A 21077-nucleotide genomic window follows, 5' to 3' on the forward strand; every position below is an offset into this window, starting at 1 on the left:
AATAAATGGTAACATTTGTTTAATTTTTTTTTAAAAAGGAAACAAAACTAAAGATTAAGAAACAGATCATTCTTTAATAAAGGGGTAAGTGCCTTTCGGGTTACACTAATAGCTACACTAATTGTCTGGTTGGAGTTATTGTCCGACTCCTGCCATCACAGCCAATTGTATTGCTAAAGCAATCCATAACTAAAGCCAAAACATTTCATTATTTTAGTTATACTAAGTTTCCATTTGTATTGTTTGGGCTAGGGCTCAGACCCTTCAAACCCATTGTACAGACTGGGTCACCAGACCCCTCACATGCCAGGCTGGGTCTTAGACCCCTCACACGCCGGTCCACACTAGGTAGTTTGGAAAGATCCGGGGAGCCTTTGGCAGATGACACAAGCTCAGTCCTCAGCAGTAGCAGCAGCAGCGGTGGTGGCCTCTTGGGGCATCCCAGGGGCACTGGCAGCAACAGCTTGCAGCAACAGCCTCCAGCAGCAGTAGCAGCCTCCCCATCCTCCCTGGGGGCATCCTGGGGACTGTGGAGGGAGGTCCCGTGGGTCAGAGCCACTAGTCCTTTATACTTAAGTCCATAACCCAGGACACCTGGGTGCACGTGCAATTACATTAGACAACCAAGGAACACCTGGGTGCACGTGCATATTTACATCAAATGCTTGGCAAGATTCTGAATATCTGAGGGGCCCTGACCATTTTCCTTCACTTTCTCTACAGTGCCCTGTTTGGATCCAGTTATTTATCCATATTTACGGCACAAGGGCTCTTTCTGCTGGATTGAATTAAAATATTTATATTTTAAATATTCCAGAGGAAACAAGACCCTTGATGGATGTGGTCTACAAATTATATAACTAATAGCTGAATATAAGTTAATTTTGAGAACTTAATACAATTTGAGGCTGTTCCTGTCTCCATCCAAGATTCATACTTCCAAGAGAAACAATCAGCCACCAAATAAAAGTCTACTCTTCAGTCCTACAAAAAATAAGGAGCAAAGACTTCCTCTGTTGTATTCTTAGATATGAAAATAGCTTTAAACTCAGCAAATGAAGCTAGTCTTTAATTTGTTTCTGCCCCATCGGTCTCACAGTACCACTGCCAGGTTAGTTACAACTCCTATCATGCTTAGACCAAGAGTTCACAGGTGATATCAATATGATTGTTGTTCGGTCAATATGATCTTCAGTAGGCTGCATCTGTCACACATTTTCCTAAATGAAGAGCAAAAGTGAGTGTCGTCCTTTCTTTTGGATGCATCATGATAGAATGAAAAAGCTCTGGGTTGTAATTCAGAACACCTAAATTTTATTGCCATTCACCTAAGGTGGGACCCTAACTATTCCACTGAACCTGAGACTTAATACACTTGTCTACACACTGATAATATCGATCTTGCTTACCTAAGAGAATTAAGATGAAATGAAATGCAATGTGAGAAAATATACTGTAATGCATAGTACAAATGAGAAAGTTACTACACTTTCCCTAATCTCAAATAAACCTGTTCATTTTCAGACAGAGAGGGAGATAGTCTGAAGGCAGATAGACTGCAAGAGAAATCAGTAAACTACATGAGAAGCTGCTGAGAAAGAAAATTTCTTTTTATATATTTTTTTCTGTTCTGTTTCATGACCTGTGTGTTAGTAACTGCTATGAGTTGAATTGTGTCCCCTCAGAAAGAATTGTTGACGTCCTAACCCCCCGGTACCTCAGAATGTGACCTTATGTGGAGATAGTCTTTACAGAGATAACTCAGTTAAAATGAAGTCATCATGGGGGCCTTCTATGGTAGCCCTTTTTATAAAGACTGGTGTCCTTATAAAAAGGGGAAGTTTAGACAGAGACGCACATACACAGGGAGAGTGCCAGGTGAGCATGAAGGCAGAGACTGGGGTGATGCATCTGCAAGCCACAGGGTACAAGAGTGCCAGCGAACCTCAAAGAGCTGTAGGAGCACGGAGCAGCCTCCCTCATGGTCCTCAGAAGGAACAGCCCTGCTGACACCTCAGTCTCAGAGTTCGAGTCTCCAGAATCCTGAGATGAAAAAGTTCTGTTGTTTAAGCCACCTAGTTTGTGGTACTTTGGTATGGCGGCCTTAGCAAACTAAAACAATTTTTTAAAAGATTGTTTGGTTCAAAAATGGGAGCTAAAGTGATTTCAGATACTAGAACACAGTTTCAGACTTACTTCCTAAGCTCACTTAACAGTAAAAATTCATTTTCTGTCCTTTTCCACTCACACCTTATCTCAAAGCCCCGTTCAACCTTCATTAAGATGCTCTTAGTACCCCCAGCCTGATGTCATTTCTCCCTCCTTAGAATTCCTAATAGCAGTTTGTCCCTCTCTTACTGTTACCTGAATATAATCTGCCTTGTATTATTTGGACACTTTTTCATCCTTTCTTCTCAGAGCATAAACTTGAGAAAGTTTGTTCTATATATCAGTTTTCTATTAAATATTTCTCTTCTGGCATAATACTTTGCATTTAATAATACATATTTACTGAATTGACACATCTATTGTAAAATTAACTATTGCATAATTGTTACATAGTCACATGTATTATGTAATTATATCTGATAAGTAGTCCTATCTGAAATGTTACACATTTTAATAATCAGAAATTCATGCTGTCACTAGGTATGATGCGATCCTGCCAGCTGATCTTTTCCTGCTAATCTTGCAGTGATTTTTTGTCCCAGACCATAAATCTTCATATTTTTCATGGCAAAAGGGAAACAGACTGTCAACAGAAGTTCAAAAAATACTCTCAGGTCGTGCATGGGATGAGAGAAGGCATTCATTCTTATGTATCCGGGAGTCAGACGGTTACGTCCCATTTCTGAGAAGGCAGAGGTGGCTGTGAACTCACTGCCGAAGTTAGCCCAAGTGTTACTCCTCCCACCCAAGGCTTCCAGAGCAGAGACGTTATCTGACCTTTAAGCAAACAACCTAGTGGCAACGGCACAGCCACCATGAGTCATGGGTGCCATGTTATGTTTTAAAAAGCACCACTACACTAGGTGTGATAGTGAACAGTACAAATAGGAAAGCAGGGCTGTGCTGATGAACATCCCGACAACTGCCTCCTGACTTTTCCGTTACTATAAAGATTCTGTTTGTGTTTTAAATGCTATTTGCGGCTTTCATAATCCAGAGCATTGTAAGGACCGACTTGGCTAGATTGAGGCTTACTGTCCCCTTTAGATGACATTCTGGCAAAGGCTGGTGGTGAGTGGGAGAGCCAGGTAGTGTGCCCTCTGTAGAAGCACATCTGGAACAAGAAGAAACTTGGATTTCAAAAAGATGCTTTTGCCAGTAAGAAAATTTCAGGGTGGACCGGAACTGGGGAAAATACTGAGTGAGCTCAGGTACCAAGTGTTTGGCTGTGTGCATTTGGGACTCCATGTTCTTCATCCGCTTACTCAAGAAATATTGACCAAGGGCCTGTGATATGCAAGGGACACGCACAAAGCAAAAACACATCTTAAACACTAAGTGAGTGGGAATGCCCCTAAAGCAGGTATAAATTTGGCAAAAATAACCCAGATGTCGAGTGCTTCCTGATGAAATTGTCCCAAACAGTCCTTGCTGACTGTTTTCACTAGTCCACAGTCCCTCTGCTATGGTCTGAATGTGTCCCCCCCAAATTCATAGGTTGACAATCGCTGATGTGATGGTATTGAGGCAGCTGGAGGGAGTGGGTTTGCTCCTTTTATGTCTTTGGTGTGAGAGCATGCAGCAACAAGACACTGTCTATGAGGGACAGGGCCCTCGCCGGACACCTGCTGGTGCCTTGGTCTTGGACTTCCTTGCCTCCAGAACGGTGAGAAATAAATGTCTATTGTTTATAAGTCATGCAGTCTGTGGTCTTCTGTTACAGCAGCACAAACTGAGACCCTCTGCTTTTTCTTTGCTCCTCTTTCCTCTCCTTGCTTCTTGCCATGTGTACAAAATTCGTGCAGTGTCCTCCTTCCTGCCACTCCACACACCTTTCCAGATGGCAGAACCACAGAGCACACTCTACTCCGGCCACACCCCTCCATCTTCTAGACCCTCATCTGAGTCGGGTGTCCTGGGCCTGGCAGGAACAATGGAAGCTTGCCCGCCACAGAGCGTGCTGTCTGGGACTGTCGTGTGGTGTTCTCGTGGTCCTGGGCCACTCAGACGGTGGAGAAACAGTAAACAAAGGGTGAATTCCTGGTCTCCCCCCGCGCCACCCCAGCACCTCTGCCGTGGACACCGTTGCACCCTGTGGCTAAGCAACCATGTGCCTTCAGCCCCGAGGTTGAGACTTAGGCCAGCTTCATGTTTAGGTGGCATTGGAGGGAGAGGGACGTCCCACTGCTTCCATAAGGGACGCTTGCTTAGCTACCCAGCCCACAGAAGGGACACTGCTCAGAAACCACCTCAGTGAACTTGGGGAGGGTGAAAGACAAGGAAGGAAGAGAAGAGGAGGGGGTGAGGGGGAGAAAGAGAGGGAGGGAACTCGGGCAGAGCAGAGAAGCCAACCTGAGCTAACACCGCAGCCCGCCTGTTCTCAAGGCCGAAATGCTGAGAAAGTCCATTCCCGGCCCGTGTTCTGGTCCCCCCTGGCTCTCTTCTGGCATTTTCTGCCTCTACCTCATTTTCTTGGTGGGCCAGGTGGGCTTGCTGCAGGGACACCCCCAGTGCCTAGATTACGGGCCCCCCTACCAGCCCCCTCTGCACCTCGAGTTTTGCTCTGACTATGCTGACTTTGGCTGCTGTGACCAGCGTAGGGACCATCGCATCGCTGCCCGCTACAGGGACGTCATGAACCACCTTGGCCTGAAGGGCCACGAGCTGTGTGGAGGCCACGTTAAAGACATCCTTTGCCAGGTGGGTCTTCGCGTGAACCCGCAGGGCAGTGGAGGAAAAGCGCCTCCCCTGAGAGCGCGGGCTCTGCCCAGGCCGGCGGGGGCCGGGGCCCACCCAGCGAGCTTCCCGGAGCCTTCGGCGTCCGCGTCCCCTGCGGTGCCCCGAGGGCGGGCGCCCGTGACACTGACTAGTGCGCAAAGGGAGGGGGTGGGGCACCCTCTGGGTCCGTCCTCGCTCGTCTGGGTGGTCTGTGCCAGGGCGTCCTTGGAGTGGGGAAGGCGGTGGCAGGGGTGGGGGCTCTTGTAGGGTCCCGTCTGCCCGGCGTTGAGAGCTGGTCAGAGCTGCAGGCGGCTGCTGGCAATGACACCGAGTTCCCGCTGCTCCTGGCTCCCCGGCGCCAAGATCCACAGCCCCGGGAGCCATGGGCTTAGCTGAGCTCAGCCTGGAAATGCGGCGAGTGTCGGCTGCACCACGCGCTTTGTGGGAAGCGGCGTTTAGGGGCACGGAGCGGGAGGTCACATCAGAGAGCTGGTGAAAGAGGTCACTATATGGAGAAGCCCTCTAATGACGAGTTGGAGACAAGAGGCAGAAAGTCCAGGCACACCTTTGACCTGAGACCCTCCTGGGTGTGTCAGCGCCATTAGCTGGCCGCCTGCCTCATCTCGTGACATCAGCCCCAGACCTCCCGCTGCCACTGTTCCAGCGCACTGGCCACCCCGACTCCCCGAGCGGTGTACGCAGAAGTTAACTGAGCTTCCCAGGGCCCCGGTGGGGATCACAGCCAGATCTGGCACACAAGCCAGCCACCTGGGTGGCACTGCCCCGGGCTGCGCTCTCTCACTCTGTGCACCCTCCCCTCCACCCCACACCGTTTCCTGGAGGATTAACTCTGGGATAACCGTTTTGGCAGAAGCTGGGCTTTTATGAGCAGCCCCGAGGCTGTTCATCTATGAGATCTCCCGCGGTAAAAATGTCTACTCCCTACCCCTTCTCTCCTGGGCAAGGTTTCAGGAAACCGTAGTTAGCAGTTCTCTTGTTTCAGGAATTTGAGGAATAAGAAAAATTTCAGGCAAACAACCTTACCCGTGTCTATTCATTAAAATTTCCAAGGCCCTCTTTCTTCCCTGCACATGTACTGTGTTCCCAGCAATGATTCTGCAGGCAGTTATTATGACCTCCATTTTACTGATGGGGTTCTGGAGTTTTAATGACTTGGCCAACGTCAGACAGTTCCGGATAACAAATCTAGATGCTTAGACTTCAAGTTTTGTGCCGTTTTCATCACAGCATGCCAAAGTACAATACTAGCAACACTGGCCCATTCTGGCAAGAGAAGTGAGCTCCATCAGAACAGAAACTGTGCACTTAGCTCACTGCTGCAACCCCAGTGCAGAGAACGGTGCCTGGCACATAGGAGAGACTCCAGGAGAGTCTCTGCCCTGTCCTTAGTTTTCTTACCCTTAAAGCAGAGAAACATTTTTTCGTTACTGAGCTAATAGAGGAGCAGCAACTTTGCAAACTAAATGGCTGCAAAAGGGTGTGCCACGGTGGGGGCTGTATTTCCACAGCCCCCTTCTGTTCCCTGGTATTTCATTCTTATTCTCATCTCCCCTCTCTTTTATTCTCACTCCCCAAGAGTAGACAGAGTTAGTGAGGTGTTTTAGTCTGTTTTGTGTTGCTATAACAGAAATACCTGAGACTGGGTAATTTATAAAGAAGAGAGGTTTATTTGGCTTACGATTCTGGGATAGCTGCATCTGGCATGGGCCTCAGGCTGCTTCTACTCATGGCAGAAAAGTGGCAGGCAGCCTGTGGGTACAAGCAGATCACATGGCGAGAGGAAGCAAGAGAGAGAAGCAAGAGGAAGCAAGAGAGAGAGAGAGAAGGTGCCAGGGTCTTTTTAAGCAACAAGCTCTGGCGGGAACTAATAGAGCGAGAACTCACTCATTAATCCCCTCTCCCTTAGGGAGAGCATTAATCCATTCATGAGGGATCCACCCCCATGACTCAATCAGTTTCCAACATTGGCACATTGGAGATCAAATTTCCACATGAGTTTTGGAGGGGGCAACACATCCAAACTCCATCATGAGGTGACACTCAAGAGCGGGTCATTTTGCTTCTTGTTAGCAGCTCTGACAAGTGTCCTAAACCGAAATAGACTGCCCAGGGACAGACGCTGTGAATCTCTGGGCTCCTTCCCTTCTTCCCAATAACTAAGAGCTTGCTCTGCAAGCTACAAAAGGGGAAGTAAGAGAGAACAGGGAAGTTACATACACATGAAAAATGCTGCTTGTCCCTTCATGAGGTGGTGAGAGAACAGAGGTGTGTGGGACAGGTCTGCTCAGGCCAGCTGGCTTGGGAGAGCCATTAGCGATCAGAAGGGGGATCTTGGGACAGTGGTCTCTGCTATGCTGCATGACCCCAAACAATACCTTTTTAGCCAACCTTTCTTACTTTCCCCGTCTCAGTTGCCTCTGTCTTTCATCACTATTGGGAGTTGCTTGTCTGCACACAATATTCTATTTTCTTCCTAAAAAATACTATAGTGTAGGGAGGTCCGAATAGCAGATACTCCTTTGGGCACAAGGTCCTCTTATGTTTGTGTAAAGAGCAGTCATATTGCTCTATAGTCACAGTTCAAATTTATATAGCCTTTAGCATGGTGCTTTGTATACAATACACATACATATTTTTAATAAATTAGTGAAGAAATTACTAGACACTTAATCTCTGGGAGTAATACGTCAATGTCTATTTTATAAATTTTATTTTTAATTGTAAAATATTTCAAAAATATGAAAAAGCAAAGAAAATTAAATAATTAACACTGTATATCCAACACCAAGTTTATTTTTCATTGATCAGTAAAACATTTTTATTTTTATTCTTTTTCTTTTTTCATTGTATATGTTTGTGGGGTATAGTTTGTTGTTTTAATACATGCACATATTGTATAATGATCTAATCAGAGTAGTTAGCATATCTATCACTAAACATTTATCATTTCTTTGTGGTTGTATCCAAGATCCTCTTTTCTGGCTCTCTTGAAATACACAATGCAGTATTATTAGCTATTGTCACCCTAGAACACCAGAACTTATTCTTCCTCTCTAATTGTAACTTTGTAACTTTGTACCAGTCCACCAACCTTTCCACAGCCTCCCCTCTCCACTCCCTTTCTCTGTCTCCGGTGACCACTATTCTACTTCTATTTCTGTTTTTAATTTATTTTTCTTAATTGACCCATGATAACTGTATATATTTATGGAGTACAGTATGACATTTGGGTACATTCATATGTGTGCAATGATCATATCCAGGTGCTTGGCATATCCATCACCTCAGTCGTTTGTCACTTCTTTGTGCTAGAACATTCAACATCATCTTGACTAGCTATTCAAAGATACCCAGTGCTTTGCCCAATGTGGTCTCCTTATATTTCTATATGATTGTTGGTTGTATCTGTTCTGTCGTTGTTCCAGAAACCTCCATACTGTTTTCCATAGTGGTGTACAAATTTACATTCCCACCAAAAATGTATGTGAGTTCCTCTTTCTCTGCATCCTTGCTGGAATTTGTTACTTTCTATCTTTTTGATAATAGCCATTCTAACTGGGGTGAGATGATATCTCATTGTGGTTTTGATTTGCATTTCTCTGATGATTAGTGATGTTGAGCTTTTTTTCATGTCCGTTGGCCATTTGTATGTCTTCTTTCGAAAAATGTCAGTTCAGTTCCTTTGCCCATTTTAAGATTGGATTATTCATTTATCACTGTTGAGTTGTTTGAATTCTTCGCATATTTTAGATATCAATCCCTTGTTGGATACATAGTTTGCAAATATTTTCTCCATTCTGCAGATTGTCTTTATGCTCTGTTACTTCTTTCCTTTGCTGTACAGAAGTTTTTTAGTTTGATATGATCTCATTTGTTAACTTTTGCTTTTGTTCTCTGTGCTTCTGAAGTATTATTCATAAAGCCTTTGCCCAGGCCTATGTCCTGAAGTGTTTCCCCTATGTTTTCTTCTAGAGTTTTATAGTTTTGGGCCTTACATTTAAGTCTTTGATCCATTTTGAGTTGATTTTCATATATGGTGAGAGATAGGGGTCTAGTTTCATTCTTCTGCACATGGATCTTCAGTTTTCCCAGCACCATTTGTTGAAGAGACTGTCTTTTCCCTAGTGTATGTTCTTGGAAACTTTGACAAAAACCAGTTGGCTAAGGGGAAGCCAAATACAGACGCGTTTGGGCAAGCTGCCGCCACCACCCTTGGGCCCAGCTGGGGATTTGAGGCGTGGAGCCATGGGAAGCTGAACCCAGCCACAAACAGGCAAGGTGCTGCCACTTCCCTGAGCCCCAGTGGGGTCCTGAGGCATGGAGCTAGGGAAGCTGAATCCAGCTCCAACCAGGTAAAGAGCACAACAAAAACACCATTTTCACATGGGTAGCCCACCATAGCCACCGCAGTTGCCATGGCTGCCACAAAATCAATTAGACTCTATAGCAGCAGTCACAGCCACTGTGCAGATGGCATGCCAGACTCTCGACTGCACTGACACAAGGAGAGGCACCAGTGGAGACCAAAAAAAAAAAAGAAAAAAAAAGAAGATGTCCTTTCTCTCCACAAAACACACTCCAGAGTAATAGAAGAAATTTGATTTACAGTAATACAGGAAGACTTGATCACACCTGTCTCAGTACTGGACAGATCATCTAGGCAACAAACCAACAGAGGATAGTTAATCTATCAGATGGAGAGAACAAATCTATGGTTATTAGGGGGGGTGTGAGAAGAGGGGGGAAGGGAGGGGGGATTGGATAAGGGGCATAAAGCATAAGTATGATTTGTAACAATGAATATGCTAATAAAAATAAATTATAAAAAAATCAGTTGGCTGTAGATGTGTGGATTTATTTCTGAATTCTCTGTTCTGTTCCATTGATCTATGTGTCTGTTTTTTTTTTTTTTTTGGTACTTTTTTGTGACTGCGCTCAGCCAGTGAGTGAACCGGCCATCCCTATATAGGATCTGAACCCATGGCGGGAGCGCTGCTGCGCTCCCAGCACCGCACTCTCCTGAGTGAGCCACGGGGTCGGCCCTATGTGTCTATTTTTGAAGCAGTACAATGCTGTTTTGATTACTATCCCTTTGTAGTATATTTTGAAGTCAGAGTGAGATACCCCCTGCTTTGTTCCTTTTGGACTGGATTGCTTTGGCTCTTCAGCATCTCTTGTCATTCCATACACATTTTTGAATTGTTTTTTCTATTTCTGTGAAGTATGTCATTAGTAGTTTGATGGGGATTGCATTGAATCTGTAGAGAGCTTTGGGTAGTATGGTCATTTTGACAATATTGAGTCTTCCAATCAATCAGCATGGAGCATCTTTCCATTTTTTTTGTGTCTTCTTTAATTTCTTTAATCAGTGTTTTATAGTTTTCATTGTAGAGATCTTGTACATCCTGGATTAAATTAATTCTCAGGCATTTTATTTTATTTTATTTTTTGTTGCTATTGTAAATGGGGCGGCTTTCCTGGTTTCTTTTTCTTTTCTTCATTCTTCCAATGCTACTAGTTGGTTTTTTTTGTTTTGTTTTGTTTTGTTTTGATTTTCTGTTTCTTCTTGGTTCAGTCTTGGTAGGGCATACGTGTCCAGGGATTCATCCAGTTCCTCTACATTTTCATGTTTATTGGTATATAGTTGTTCATAATAGTCTCTGATGATCCTTTGTATTTTGTTGCTATCTGTTGTGATGTCTACATTTGCACTTCTGATTTTATTTATTTGGGTTTTTTGTCTTTTTTTTCTTGGTTAGTTTGGCTAGTGGTCTGTCAGTTTTCTTTATCTTTTCAAAGAACCAACTTTCTGTTTGATTGATTTTTTGTATTGTATTTTTAGTCTCAATTTCAATTATCACTGCTCTGATTTTTATTACTTCTTTTCTTCTATTTATTTTGGAATTAGTTTGTTCTCGCTTTTCTAGTTCCTTGAGATACATCGCTAGACTGTTTATTTGAAATCTTTCTTTTTTTCTGATGTGTTTGTTGGTATAAATTCTCCTCTTAATACTGCCTTGGCTGTATCGTGTAGGTTTCGGTATGTTGTGTTTCTGTCTTCATTAGTTTCACATTCTTTTTAAAATTGCGTTCTTAATCTCTTCTTTGGTAGTTCAAGAGCATGTTGTTTAATTTCATGTGTATGTGTAGTTTCACAAGTTCCTCTTGTTATTGATATCTAATTTTCCATTATTTTCAGAAAAATACTCAATATGATTTCAAGAGTAATAGAACCTTCTGGAATGCCCAAGGTTTTTGAACTTGTTGAGACTTATTTTGTTGCCTAACATATGGTCAATCCTAGAGAAATCTCCATGTGCTCATGAAAAGAACGTGTATTCTGCAGTTGTTGGATGAAATGCTCCGTGTATGTCTGTTAGGTGCATCTGGTCTATGGTGCCATTTAAATCCAGTGTTTCTTTGATGATTTCCTGTCGAATACTGAAAGAGGGGTGTTAAGTCCTCAGCTATTATTGTGTTATTGTTTATCTCTCCCTTTGGATTAGATACTAATTGTTTTATATATCTGGGTGTTCCTGTGTTGGGTGCATATATATTTATAATTGTTACATGCAGCATATGGATGGTTTGTGTTTTTTTGCCCATTCAGTCAGTCTTTGTCTTATAATTGGAGCATTTAATCCATTTACATTCAAGGTTATTATTGACATGTGAGGTCTTACTCCTGTCATTTTGTTGGTTGGTTTCTGATTGTTTTTTGTGTCCTTTGTTCTTTTCTTCCTCACTTAATGTTTATCCTCGTGGTCTGGTGGTTTTCTGTATTGATAAGGTTTGATTTCTTTCCCTTTCTAATTTATGTATCTACTCTATGAGTAAGTTTTATATTTTCAGTTTTTTTCATGATGGTTGTTATTGTTCTTTCTCTTCTAGATGTAGGACTCCCCCTAAGTTGTTATTGTAGGGATGGTCTGGTGGTGATGAATGCCCTTAATATTTGCTTGTCTGATAAAGACCTTATTTCTCCTTCTTTTCTGAAGGATACCTTTGGTGGTATAATATTCTTGGCTGGCAGTTTTTTTCTTTCAGTACTCTGAATATATCATCCCATTCCCTCCTGTCATATAGGGTTTCTGCTGAGTAGCAATCAATTAGTCTATTAATAGCTTCCCTTACAAATGACTTGATGTTTTTCTCTTTCTGTTCTTAGAATTCTCTTTGTCTTTAACTTTGGATAGCTTGACTACATTGTGTTTTGGAGATGACCTATTTGGGCTGAATCGACTTGGGGACCTTTGAGCTTCCTGAATTTGGAGGTTCACATCTTTCCCAAGATGAGGGATGTTTTCAGTTACTATATCTTTAAATAGGTTTTCAATGTCCCTTTTGTTTTCTTCTTCTGGAATGCCCATAATTTGAATAGTTGTTCACTTAACAGTATCCTATATACCTTGCAAGCTTTATTCATTCTCTTTTATTCTCTCTCTCTCTCTCTTTTGGCTGCCTATGTTATTTGAAAACTGCTATCTTTAAGATCAGAAATTCTTTACTCTGCTTGATGTAGTCCCAGAAGTGTTTTTTATCTCATTCAATGAATTCTTCAATTTCAAGATTTCTGCTTTTTTTTAATGTTACCTATCTCTTTGTTGAATTTCTCATTCAGATGGTGAATTGTTTTTCTGATTTCACTGAACTGTTTGTCTGTATTCTCTTGTATTTCAGTGAGTTTCCTAAAGATCATTAATCTGAATTTCTTTTCTGGCAAGTTGGCAATTTTCAATTCTTTGGGATCAGTTACTGGAGCATGATTTTGTTTTTTTGGTGGTGTCATGTTACATTGATTTTTCATGTTTCTTGCTTCCCTGCATTGATATCTGTGGATCTGGTGGAACAGCCATCTTTTTGAATTTTGTAGAGTGGCTTGTGTGGGGAAAGACTTTCACCTGCAAATGTGTCTTAGAGTGCTGATTGGGTACAGTGCAATGGTTTTGTTCCATATAGATGCAGTAGTATAGATTCTATGTGGTTTCTTCACCTATAATCCACTTTCATTATGTCTGCAATTGACTCAGTGACCTATGCTTTGGAGGTTTGTGGCGGTGGTGGCATGGCTTTGCAGGGGGAGGGATCACTGGGTTGGTTCACAGGCTGGGGGTGTGCACATCTACTCTGTGGTCAGTCGTTTCTGGAGCTGGGATGCCATTGCTGATTTGATTCTCAGGTTTGGGGTGCAGGCATGGCCTGTCAGGGTCTCTGGCACTGGTTTACCAGTGGCAGGGTCACTGTGCTTCTTCTCTGACCAGGAGTGGGCCCAACAAGGGCACATCAGCCACATGGTCTCTCATTCAGATGCATGTGCAAGTAATGGCTCAAAGACTCAGTGGCAGGTCTTCCAGGGGTATGACAGCTGAGCTGTTTTTCTGAGCCAGGATGTGGGTGTGCTTTGGCTCAGCTAGCTGATTGCAGGTCTGCCAGTGGTCCTTCCGCTGTGGCAGTTCTTGGGGCCCAATGTGAGGTCATGCTTCCTTCTGTGGTTCAGGAGTTGGAGAGCCAAGGCCAGAGCTGCTGAGCTGCTTCTCAGGAAGTGAGTGAGGCCACTAGGTGGGGCTGCAGTGAGGGGGCCCATCCAGATACTTCCTGGGTGGTGGGCAGTGCTGCTAGGTGGGGAGGGGGGTGACCAGCCTCTTTCCAGTCAGTGGGCAGGACGGCTAGCATTCCTGCAGTGAGGGAGCCCATCTGGTTCTTCCCCAGAAGTGGACAGAGCTGCTTGGCAGGTCTGTGGTGAAGTGGCCTGTCCAGCCACTTCTGGGTAGAGGGCAGGGCCACTAGGCAGGCCTGCAGTGAGGGAGCTGGTGCAGCTGCTTCCGGGACTGTTGGCGAGGCTTCCAGGCAGTGCTGTTCAGGGTGGAGCCAACTGCCCGCTTCTCCAGGAGAGGGATGCACTTTATTCCCACCAGCTCGAGGACATATTCATTAGGGTAGAGACCCGTGAGCTGTTTTTCTGGCTTGAGGGTTCAGGCACACATGACTCAGTTGGTAGTGCTGGAGGGTAGGGGGAGGAATAGGGGGAGGTCTGCCGGACGAGGGTCGGCCTGTCTGATTTTTGGCTGGGGACATGGAGGTGTGTTAGTTCAACAGGACTAGGTTTGGCTTCCCAGAGTGCACAACTAGAGTCATGGCTGCTCTGAGCCCAGGCTTGAAGCTGCCAGGATCAGGGTATTGTAGCTTCTCCTGTGGTTGTGCTGGGACAGGGAAGAGCCTTAAGGCTGGGGAAGCACCATGGCTACTGGCCGCAGGGCAGCGAGTGCTCCTGTAGAGGCTCTGGTTTCAAGATGATGCTGTCCTGAATCATCTTGAGTCACGTGAGTGGGTGGTGGGGAGTGTACCATTTGTGCTAGTGTTCTAGAGAAATGCAGTGTGTGTATTCTAGGCCACTCCCCACACTTTTCTCTAGACCTGGCTTGCCAGAGGGTCTGTGGCTCTCTGTGGTGAGGGTGGGGTTGGTGGGGGTCCTCTGCCTACCTTTTTGCTGCAAGGGGAAATTCTTCCTGTGCCTGGTGTTGGAGACATGGTGGCTGAGGCCTGTGTCTCTCCTCTCTGTGTCATCAACCTGGGCTTTCATGCTCCATAGGGACTCACCACTCTCTTGCTGCACCCCCACACTCTCCCACACATGCTCCCGTCAATATTTAGTCTGCTAGGTGTTCTGGTCCTTTTCTGTGGGGGGAATGCACCCCAGGCACTTCTAGTCCACCATCTGGCTGCAGCCTTCCCAACATCCAGTTTTAACAAGCATGAAACTTGCCAAATTGCTTCAGATTTGTATAAAGAAATAAAATCTTGCAGATACATCATTTATAGAAAAGGGAAAGATTGGGAAATTTGGTAAAATTTCCTTGTAAAAAATATTCATTCATCATGTAATAAAACATTAAGTGGCAAGAACTAAGCTGAAATGTTAGAGACAGAATAGGGAATACGAGAGTTTTTTTCCCTTCTGCCTTCTAGGAGCATTAACTGGGTAGAAAACTTGGGTCACAGAGACAAGAAGTGAGTTACTAGTAGTTGGTAACAAAAATTCCAGAATACTAATTTTTTTCTTAGACCGTTTTTACTTTGTTCTTACTCAAAAATTGAGACAAGCCCCACCGTGGCCAGTCTGACTGCTGAGATTGGGCTTCCTTTTCTTTTCCAGGAGTGCTCACCCTACGCAGCCCACCTCTACGATGCTGAGAACCCTCTGACGCCCTTCCGGAAGCTTCCTGGACTTTGCTCTGACTACTGCTCTGCATTCCACTCTAACTGCCACTCTGCCATCTCCCTGCTGACCAAAGGTCATGGCCTCCAGGAGTCCCATGAAAAGGATAGTGCCCACTTCTGCCACCTCCTCAATCTTCCTGACAAAGACTATTGCTTCCCCAATGTCCTGAGGAATGACCATCTCAACCATGACCTGGGTGTGGTGGCCAAGGACCATCAGGGCTGCCTGCAACTCTGCCTAACTGAGGTGGCCAACGGGCTGAGGAACCCCGTTGCCATGGTCCATGCTGGGGATGGCACCCATCGCTTCTTTGTTGCTGAGCAGGAAGCAGTGGTGTGGGTCTACCTTCCAGATGGGAGCCGTCTGGAGCAACCGTTCTTGGACCTCAGGAGCATCGTTCTGACCACTCCATGGATTGGGGATGAGAGAGGCTTCTTGGGGTTGGCTTTTCATCCCAAATTCCACCACAACCACAAGTTCTATATTTATTATTCATGCCTTGGCAAGAAGAAGGTAGAAAAGATCCGGATTAGTGAGATGAAGGTTTCTCGGGCTGATCCCAACAAAGCGGACCCCAAATCAGAGAGGTGAGTCATAGCCATGAGAATCTGCAACTTTATACTGTATCTTGAAATAATGCCAATCAGTCCTTTGAAATGGTAGAGGGGAACTTAACTTGTTTTGGAGCACTAGCTTAAAACATCAAGAAAGGAGTCATTGTTGATTAATGAGCACAGCCTAAGTTAGACTCTTGAGTCCAGGGTCTTTATGGGGTACAGCCGCCACCTTACAGTTACCTAATTAGAACCATGGTTTCTTGTCTTTACAGAGGGTAAGAAAGGGCCAGCAACCACAAAGTCTTGAGAAATGATTATGGATAATATCACTATATTAAATATAATAGCGGCCTATGATTATTGTGTGGCCATTAGATCCAGACCCTTTCTCTTAAATGTGGGATTTCTTGTCCTCATAGGAGGCTGGGGCACAAGGCCACAAAGCTATTGATGCATGGTCAGATGAGGACTCGGTTCTAACTGACCCCAAGCTCACGCTCTGTCCATTCTACCACCCTGCCTTTCTTCCTTCTCCTTTCTGCCTTGTCTCTTTCCCGTAGTAGATAGGTGGGAGGACTGGAAAGAGCACACTGCACTGATAGACTAACCCCTGCTAAGTCACTCAAAGAAAGGGACTGAGAATTCTGGGACAGCAGAGAGTAAGGCAGGCCCTAGAACAGGATGATTGTTACCCTGGCTCTGTCTACATCACATGAAGTTGTGGTATGAAAGAAAAATAATCCATGAAGGAGTCATGCCAGGAAACAAGAGCCCTCTCAGAGCCCCAGAGCTCTGTTCTGTCATCCTGGACACTCTGAAATGGGTCTTGGCTGGCGTGGCAGATCTTCGTGCGTACACCAGACATTTCTGGGTGTCTCAAGAGGATACAGCTTCTGCTTGTGTCAAAGCCCAATGCATAGTTTCTTTTTCTGTTTCAGGGTCATCTTGGAAATAGAAGAACCTGCCTCAAATCATAATGGTGGACAACTTCTTTTTGGCCTGGATGGCTATCTGTACATATTCACTGGGGATAGATGGCAGGCTGGGGATCCCTTCGGCAAGTTTGGAAATGCTCAGAACAAGTAAGCTGGAGTCTATCTAGAGTGAGTCAGTGGGGTACAGTGTTCTTGCTGAGATGGAGTCAAACCCACATGGATTACTTCAAGATGTAGTCCCTTCCACGGAAGCAAATGGGAGAAACATTTGGTTTTCTTTCTTATAAATTTCAGATGAGTTAGGGTTAGGGTTAGGGTTAGGGTTAGGATTAGGGTTAGGGTTAAGGGCAGAATCAGAATTCTAATTCAGACTATCTGGGGCCAGAGTTCAATAATGCTGTGCTATCAAGATAAAGGTCACGTGGTCACTCTGCCCTTTGCACCCAGTAATCACTTGGTTCTCATTATTCTTAGTAATAAAAATATCGAGGTTAATAATAATAGAAAGGTAACATTTGTTGAATGCCTAATTGTGTTAAATGCTGTATACACAATAACTGTTAACCCTTACATCACCACCACATTGCAAGGTAGTGTTACTGTCCACTGCTTTATAATAAGGAAACTGAGGTCCAGAGACCACAGTCATTGGCAGAGACTGACAAAATCCTCTTTTCTTTCTACTGACCACGTTGCTACATGAGGTAGAATAAAACCTGCTTCTTTTAAAAATTCATAGTATTAGACCAAATCAAAGAGAAACCACCCTCATCATTAAAATAAAAAATTGAAGGTGCCATTTGCTCAGGGTCACATAGAACAGATTCACATCAAACTTTTGCCTACTTATTCTCTTTGAGCCAAAAATGGGTGTCTTAACATCTTGTATATACAGTACAGTCATGCATTGCTTAACAACAGGAATACATTCTGAGGAGTGTGTCATTAGGTGATTTTGTTATTGTGGGAACATCATAGGGCATACTTCCACAAACCTAGATGGTGTAGCCTGCCACAAACCTAGGCTACAAATGTACATCATGTTACTGTACTGAATACTGTAGGTAATTGAAACACAATGGAATGTATTTGTGCATCTAAACATATCTAAACATAGAGAAGGTACAGTAAAAATATGGTATTCTAATCTTATGGGACCACCATCATATATGTGGTCCATTGTTGACCCAAACATTGTTATGCAGCACATGACTACTTAAAAGAAAAAAATGAATCATGTCTCCCCATGTGATTTCTAGCAGTCTCTTGGCATCACTATCAGTCGGCTCTGCTGGGTGGTCTCTGCTGGTGCTGTGCCCTTGCTCACCTGTGTCTGTTTCTTGGCCTTTCTTTCAGAAGTTCCCTGCCGGGAAAAGTGTTAAGGATTGATGTGAATGGAGCAGGCTCAGATGGCAAGCGGTACCATATCCCCGTGGACAATCCCTTTGTTTCTGAGCCAGGGGCCCACCCTGCCATCTATGCCTATGGGATCAGAAACATGTGGCGATGTGCCGTGGACCGAGGGGACCCCATCACGCACCAGGGCCGAGGCCGGATATTCTGTGGCGATGTGGGTCAGAACAGGTTTGAGGAAGTCGACCTTATTGTTAAGGGTGGGAACTATGGCGGGAGAGCAAAGGAAGGGTTTGAATGTTATGACAAGAAACTTTGCCTCAATGCCTGTTTGGGTAAGTAAGAAGCTCTCTGGGTGATTTCTAAAATGAGTTGGGTGGATTGGAGGTGAAGGTGGAGGAATAAAACCTGGGAGTGTGCTGCCCTGCAGGTCGTTTAAATAATGCTTTGTGTCCTGTGGGACATGCTTCTCCAAGTGGTCCTCCAGCCACCAGCACCAGAGACACCTTGGCAGTCCTTGTTAGAAAGTAGATTCCTAGGCTGTACCTCAGACCTAATTAATTTGAATCTTGGGTGGATTGTGGGAATGGGATTGATCTAGGAATCTATTTTATAAATATTACCCATATGATTTTTAGGCATACTATTTTGACAACCACTGGCAGAGCCAAATTGGTGGCTGTATCTTTTTATTTATTTCCCAGTTGGGACAGCCCAGTGAAATGACATTCCACATGCAGCCAAGTAAGAGTACAATCCCTTAACATCAATAAACAAGGTGTGCTTTGGAAACTCTACCTGGCTCAAAATTCCAATATTCTGACTTTACGTTATTTAGTGTTTTTTGTCCTCTAAGTTATAAAGCAGTCTTACAGACCCTCACAATATTTTCCGTATCCTTAAACCCAAGTATCTGCCATATCAACCTAGGGGGAAAACTTAGGTGTCTGGGTTTCTAGGTCACTGCCTCATAGAATGGGGGAGTTTTGGGCTTCCTCTCTGCCTGCAGACAGTAGTCAAGTGGGAAGTTCGCAAATATTGTGTCTGGCCTAGTGGGAAAAATAAACATGATTCACTTGGCCAAGTGTTCTGCTGAAGACCAAGGGATGAAGTGTTTTACCCCAAATCAGGCGACTGCATTAAAAAGCCCTCTTCTCCCTCCTTGAAGCTCCTAATTTTGGCCATGACACTCACTCTCCTAACTTATTCCTGGACAGATGATGTTTTGCCCATCTATGCCTATGGCCGTGCAGTGGGGAAGTTGGTCACTGGAGGTTATGTCTACCGTGGGTGTGAATCCCCGAAGCTCAATGGCCTCTACATCTTTGGGGACTTCATGAGTGGGTAAGGAAGTGTTGATGTCTCCTCTCCCTTTTTTATTTTAATGTTTTTATTGAAGTATAACTTACACATAGTGAAATATAATCTCTGAAGAGCACAGTTGGATAAAGTTTACAAACGTGTACACTTGTATTACCACCAACCGTATCAAGATGCAGAACATTTCCATCACCCTGGGAGGTTCCTTTTGCCTATTGCCTGTCAATACCAATATCATGGCTTTCTCTGCCCTCTCCCCTGCCAACATGCACAGGCATACACACGCACCAGCCAGAGATGGCCACTCTTACCACAGATTAGTTTTGCTTCTGGAACTTCATGTAAAAATGGAGTCATGTAGTGTGTACTCTTTGTGTGCCTGGCTTCTTTAATTCAATAATGTCTCTAAGATTCATTAATATTTTTGCATGTATCAATAGTTTGTCTTCTTCATTGCTTTGTAATATTCAATTGTATGAATATACCATGATTTATTCATCTATTCTTCCTGTTACTGATGGATACTTTGGTTGTTTCCATTTTGGGGATATTGTGAATACAACTGCTACAGTGTTTTGTAGTTTTCTGTGCAGAGGTCTTGTACATCTAAGCATTTCATTGTGTTTGATGCTATAGTCAATGTTATTTTGTTAAGTCACAGTTTCTGATTGTTAATTCATAGTATATACACATTTTTTCATATTAAGCTTATATCTGGCAACTTGCTGAACTTATTTGTTCTGGTAGCTTTTTTTTGTAGATTCTATTGGATTTTCTATGTAAAAGATAATTTTGTCTGTGAATATGAACACTTTTATTTTTCTTTCTCTGAATTGGAAGGTTTTTATTATTTTTCTAACTGGACAATTGCTCCAGTTTAATTCTTCAGTACAGTGTTGACTAGAAACGGGGAAACAGTCTAATTTTCACCATCATATTGGTGTCATTTCCATTATTATTATTTTAGTATTTATACAAACTATAATAACATCATTTATCTTATTCTTGATATTGTAGATTGTGTCTGTTTTTAATCAGACTGGTTAGAGTTTTATCAATTTTATTCATCTTCTCTGAGAACTAGCTTTTGAGTTCATTGGTTTTTTTCCTATTATTTTTCTGTTTTCTATTTCATTGCTTTCTGCTCTTTTCCCTTCCTTCTGCTTGCTTAGGGCTTAATTTGCTCTTCTACTTCTAGTTTCTCAGGATGGAAGCTGAGGTCATTGATCTGAGACCTGCCGTGTTTTCTAATATGTATGTTTAGTGCTGTAAATTTCTGCTCAAGTGCTGCTTGAACAGCATCCTGTAATTTTGATATATTGTGTTTTCATTTTTATTCAGTTAAAAATATTTTCTAATTTCCCTTGTGATTCCTTTGTCTCATGAGTTATTTCAAAGTGTGTTATATAGTTTCCAAATATCTGAATATTTTCCAGAGATCTTTCTTTCTTTTCTTTTCTTTTCTTTTTTTTTTGGACTGGTAAAAGGATTGCAACCCTCGGCATGGTGTTGTCTGCACCATGCTCAGCCAGTGAGCGCACCGGCCATCCCTATATAGGATCCGAACCAGCGGCCTCTGCGCTACGAGTGCCGCAGTCTCCCGAGTGAGCCACGGGGCCGGCCCACCAGAGATCTTTTTGCTATTTATTTCTGATTTAGATTTATTATGGTCACAGAACATACTATATATGATTTAGGAGATTATTCTGGATTTTCTAGGTGAGCTGAGCGATTATGAGAAGACAGAGGAAGAAGAGATGGAAGTGGTATGACGATGGAAACAGG

General features: G+C 43.7%; 1 protein-coding gene across 1 annotated transcript in view; it reads left to right on the forward strand.

Moving 5' to 3' along the window:
- Nucleotides 1–4560: 4560 nt before the first annotated feature.
- LOC134390172 (HHIP-like protein 2) overlaps nt 4561–21077 on the forward strand; it is a 29905-nt gene continuing 13388 nt past the window's right edge. The window contains 5 exon segments of the mRNA XM_063113439.1: nt 4561–4869; nt 15062–15714; nt 16623–16766; nt 17976–18307; nt 19190–19316. Of these exon segments, the coding sequence (XP_062969509.1) occupies nt 4561–4869; nt 15062–15714; nt 16623–16766; nt 17976–18307; nt 19190–19316 (1565 nt within the window).

Source organism: Cynocephalus volans, chromosome 11, assembly GCF_027409185.1.
Source record: "Cynocephalus volans isolate mCynVol1 chromosome 11, mCynVol1.pri, whole genome shotgun sequence".
NCBI lineage: Eukaryota > Metazoa > Chordata > Mammalia > Dermoptera > Cynocephalidae > Cynocephalus > Cynocephalus volans.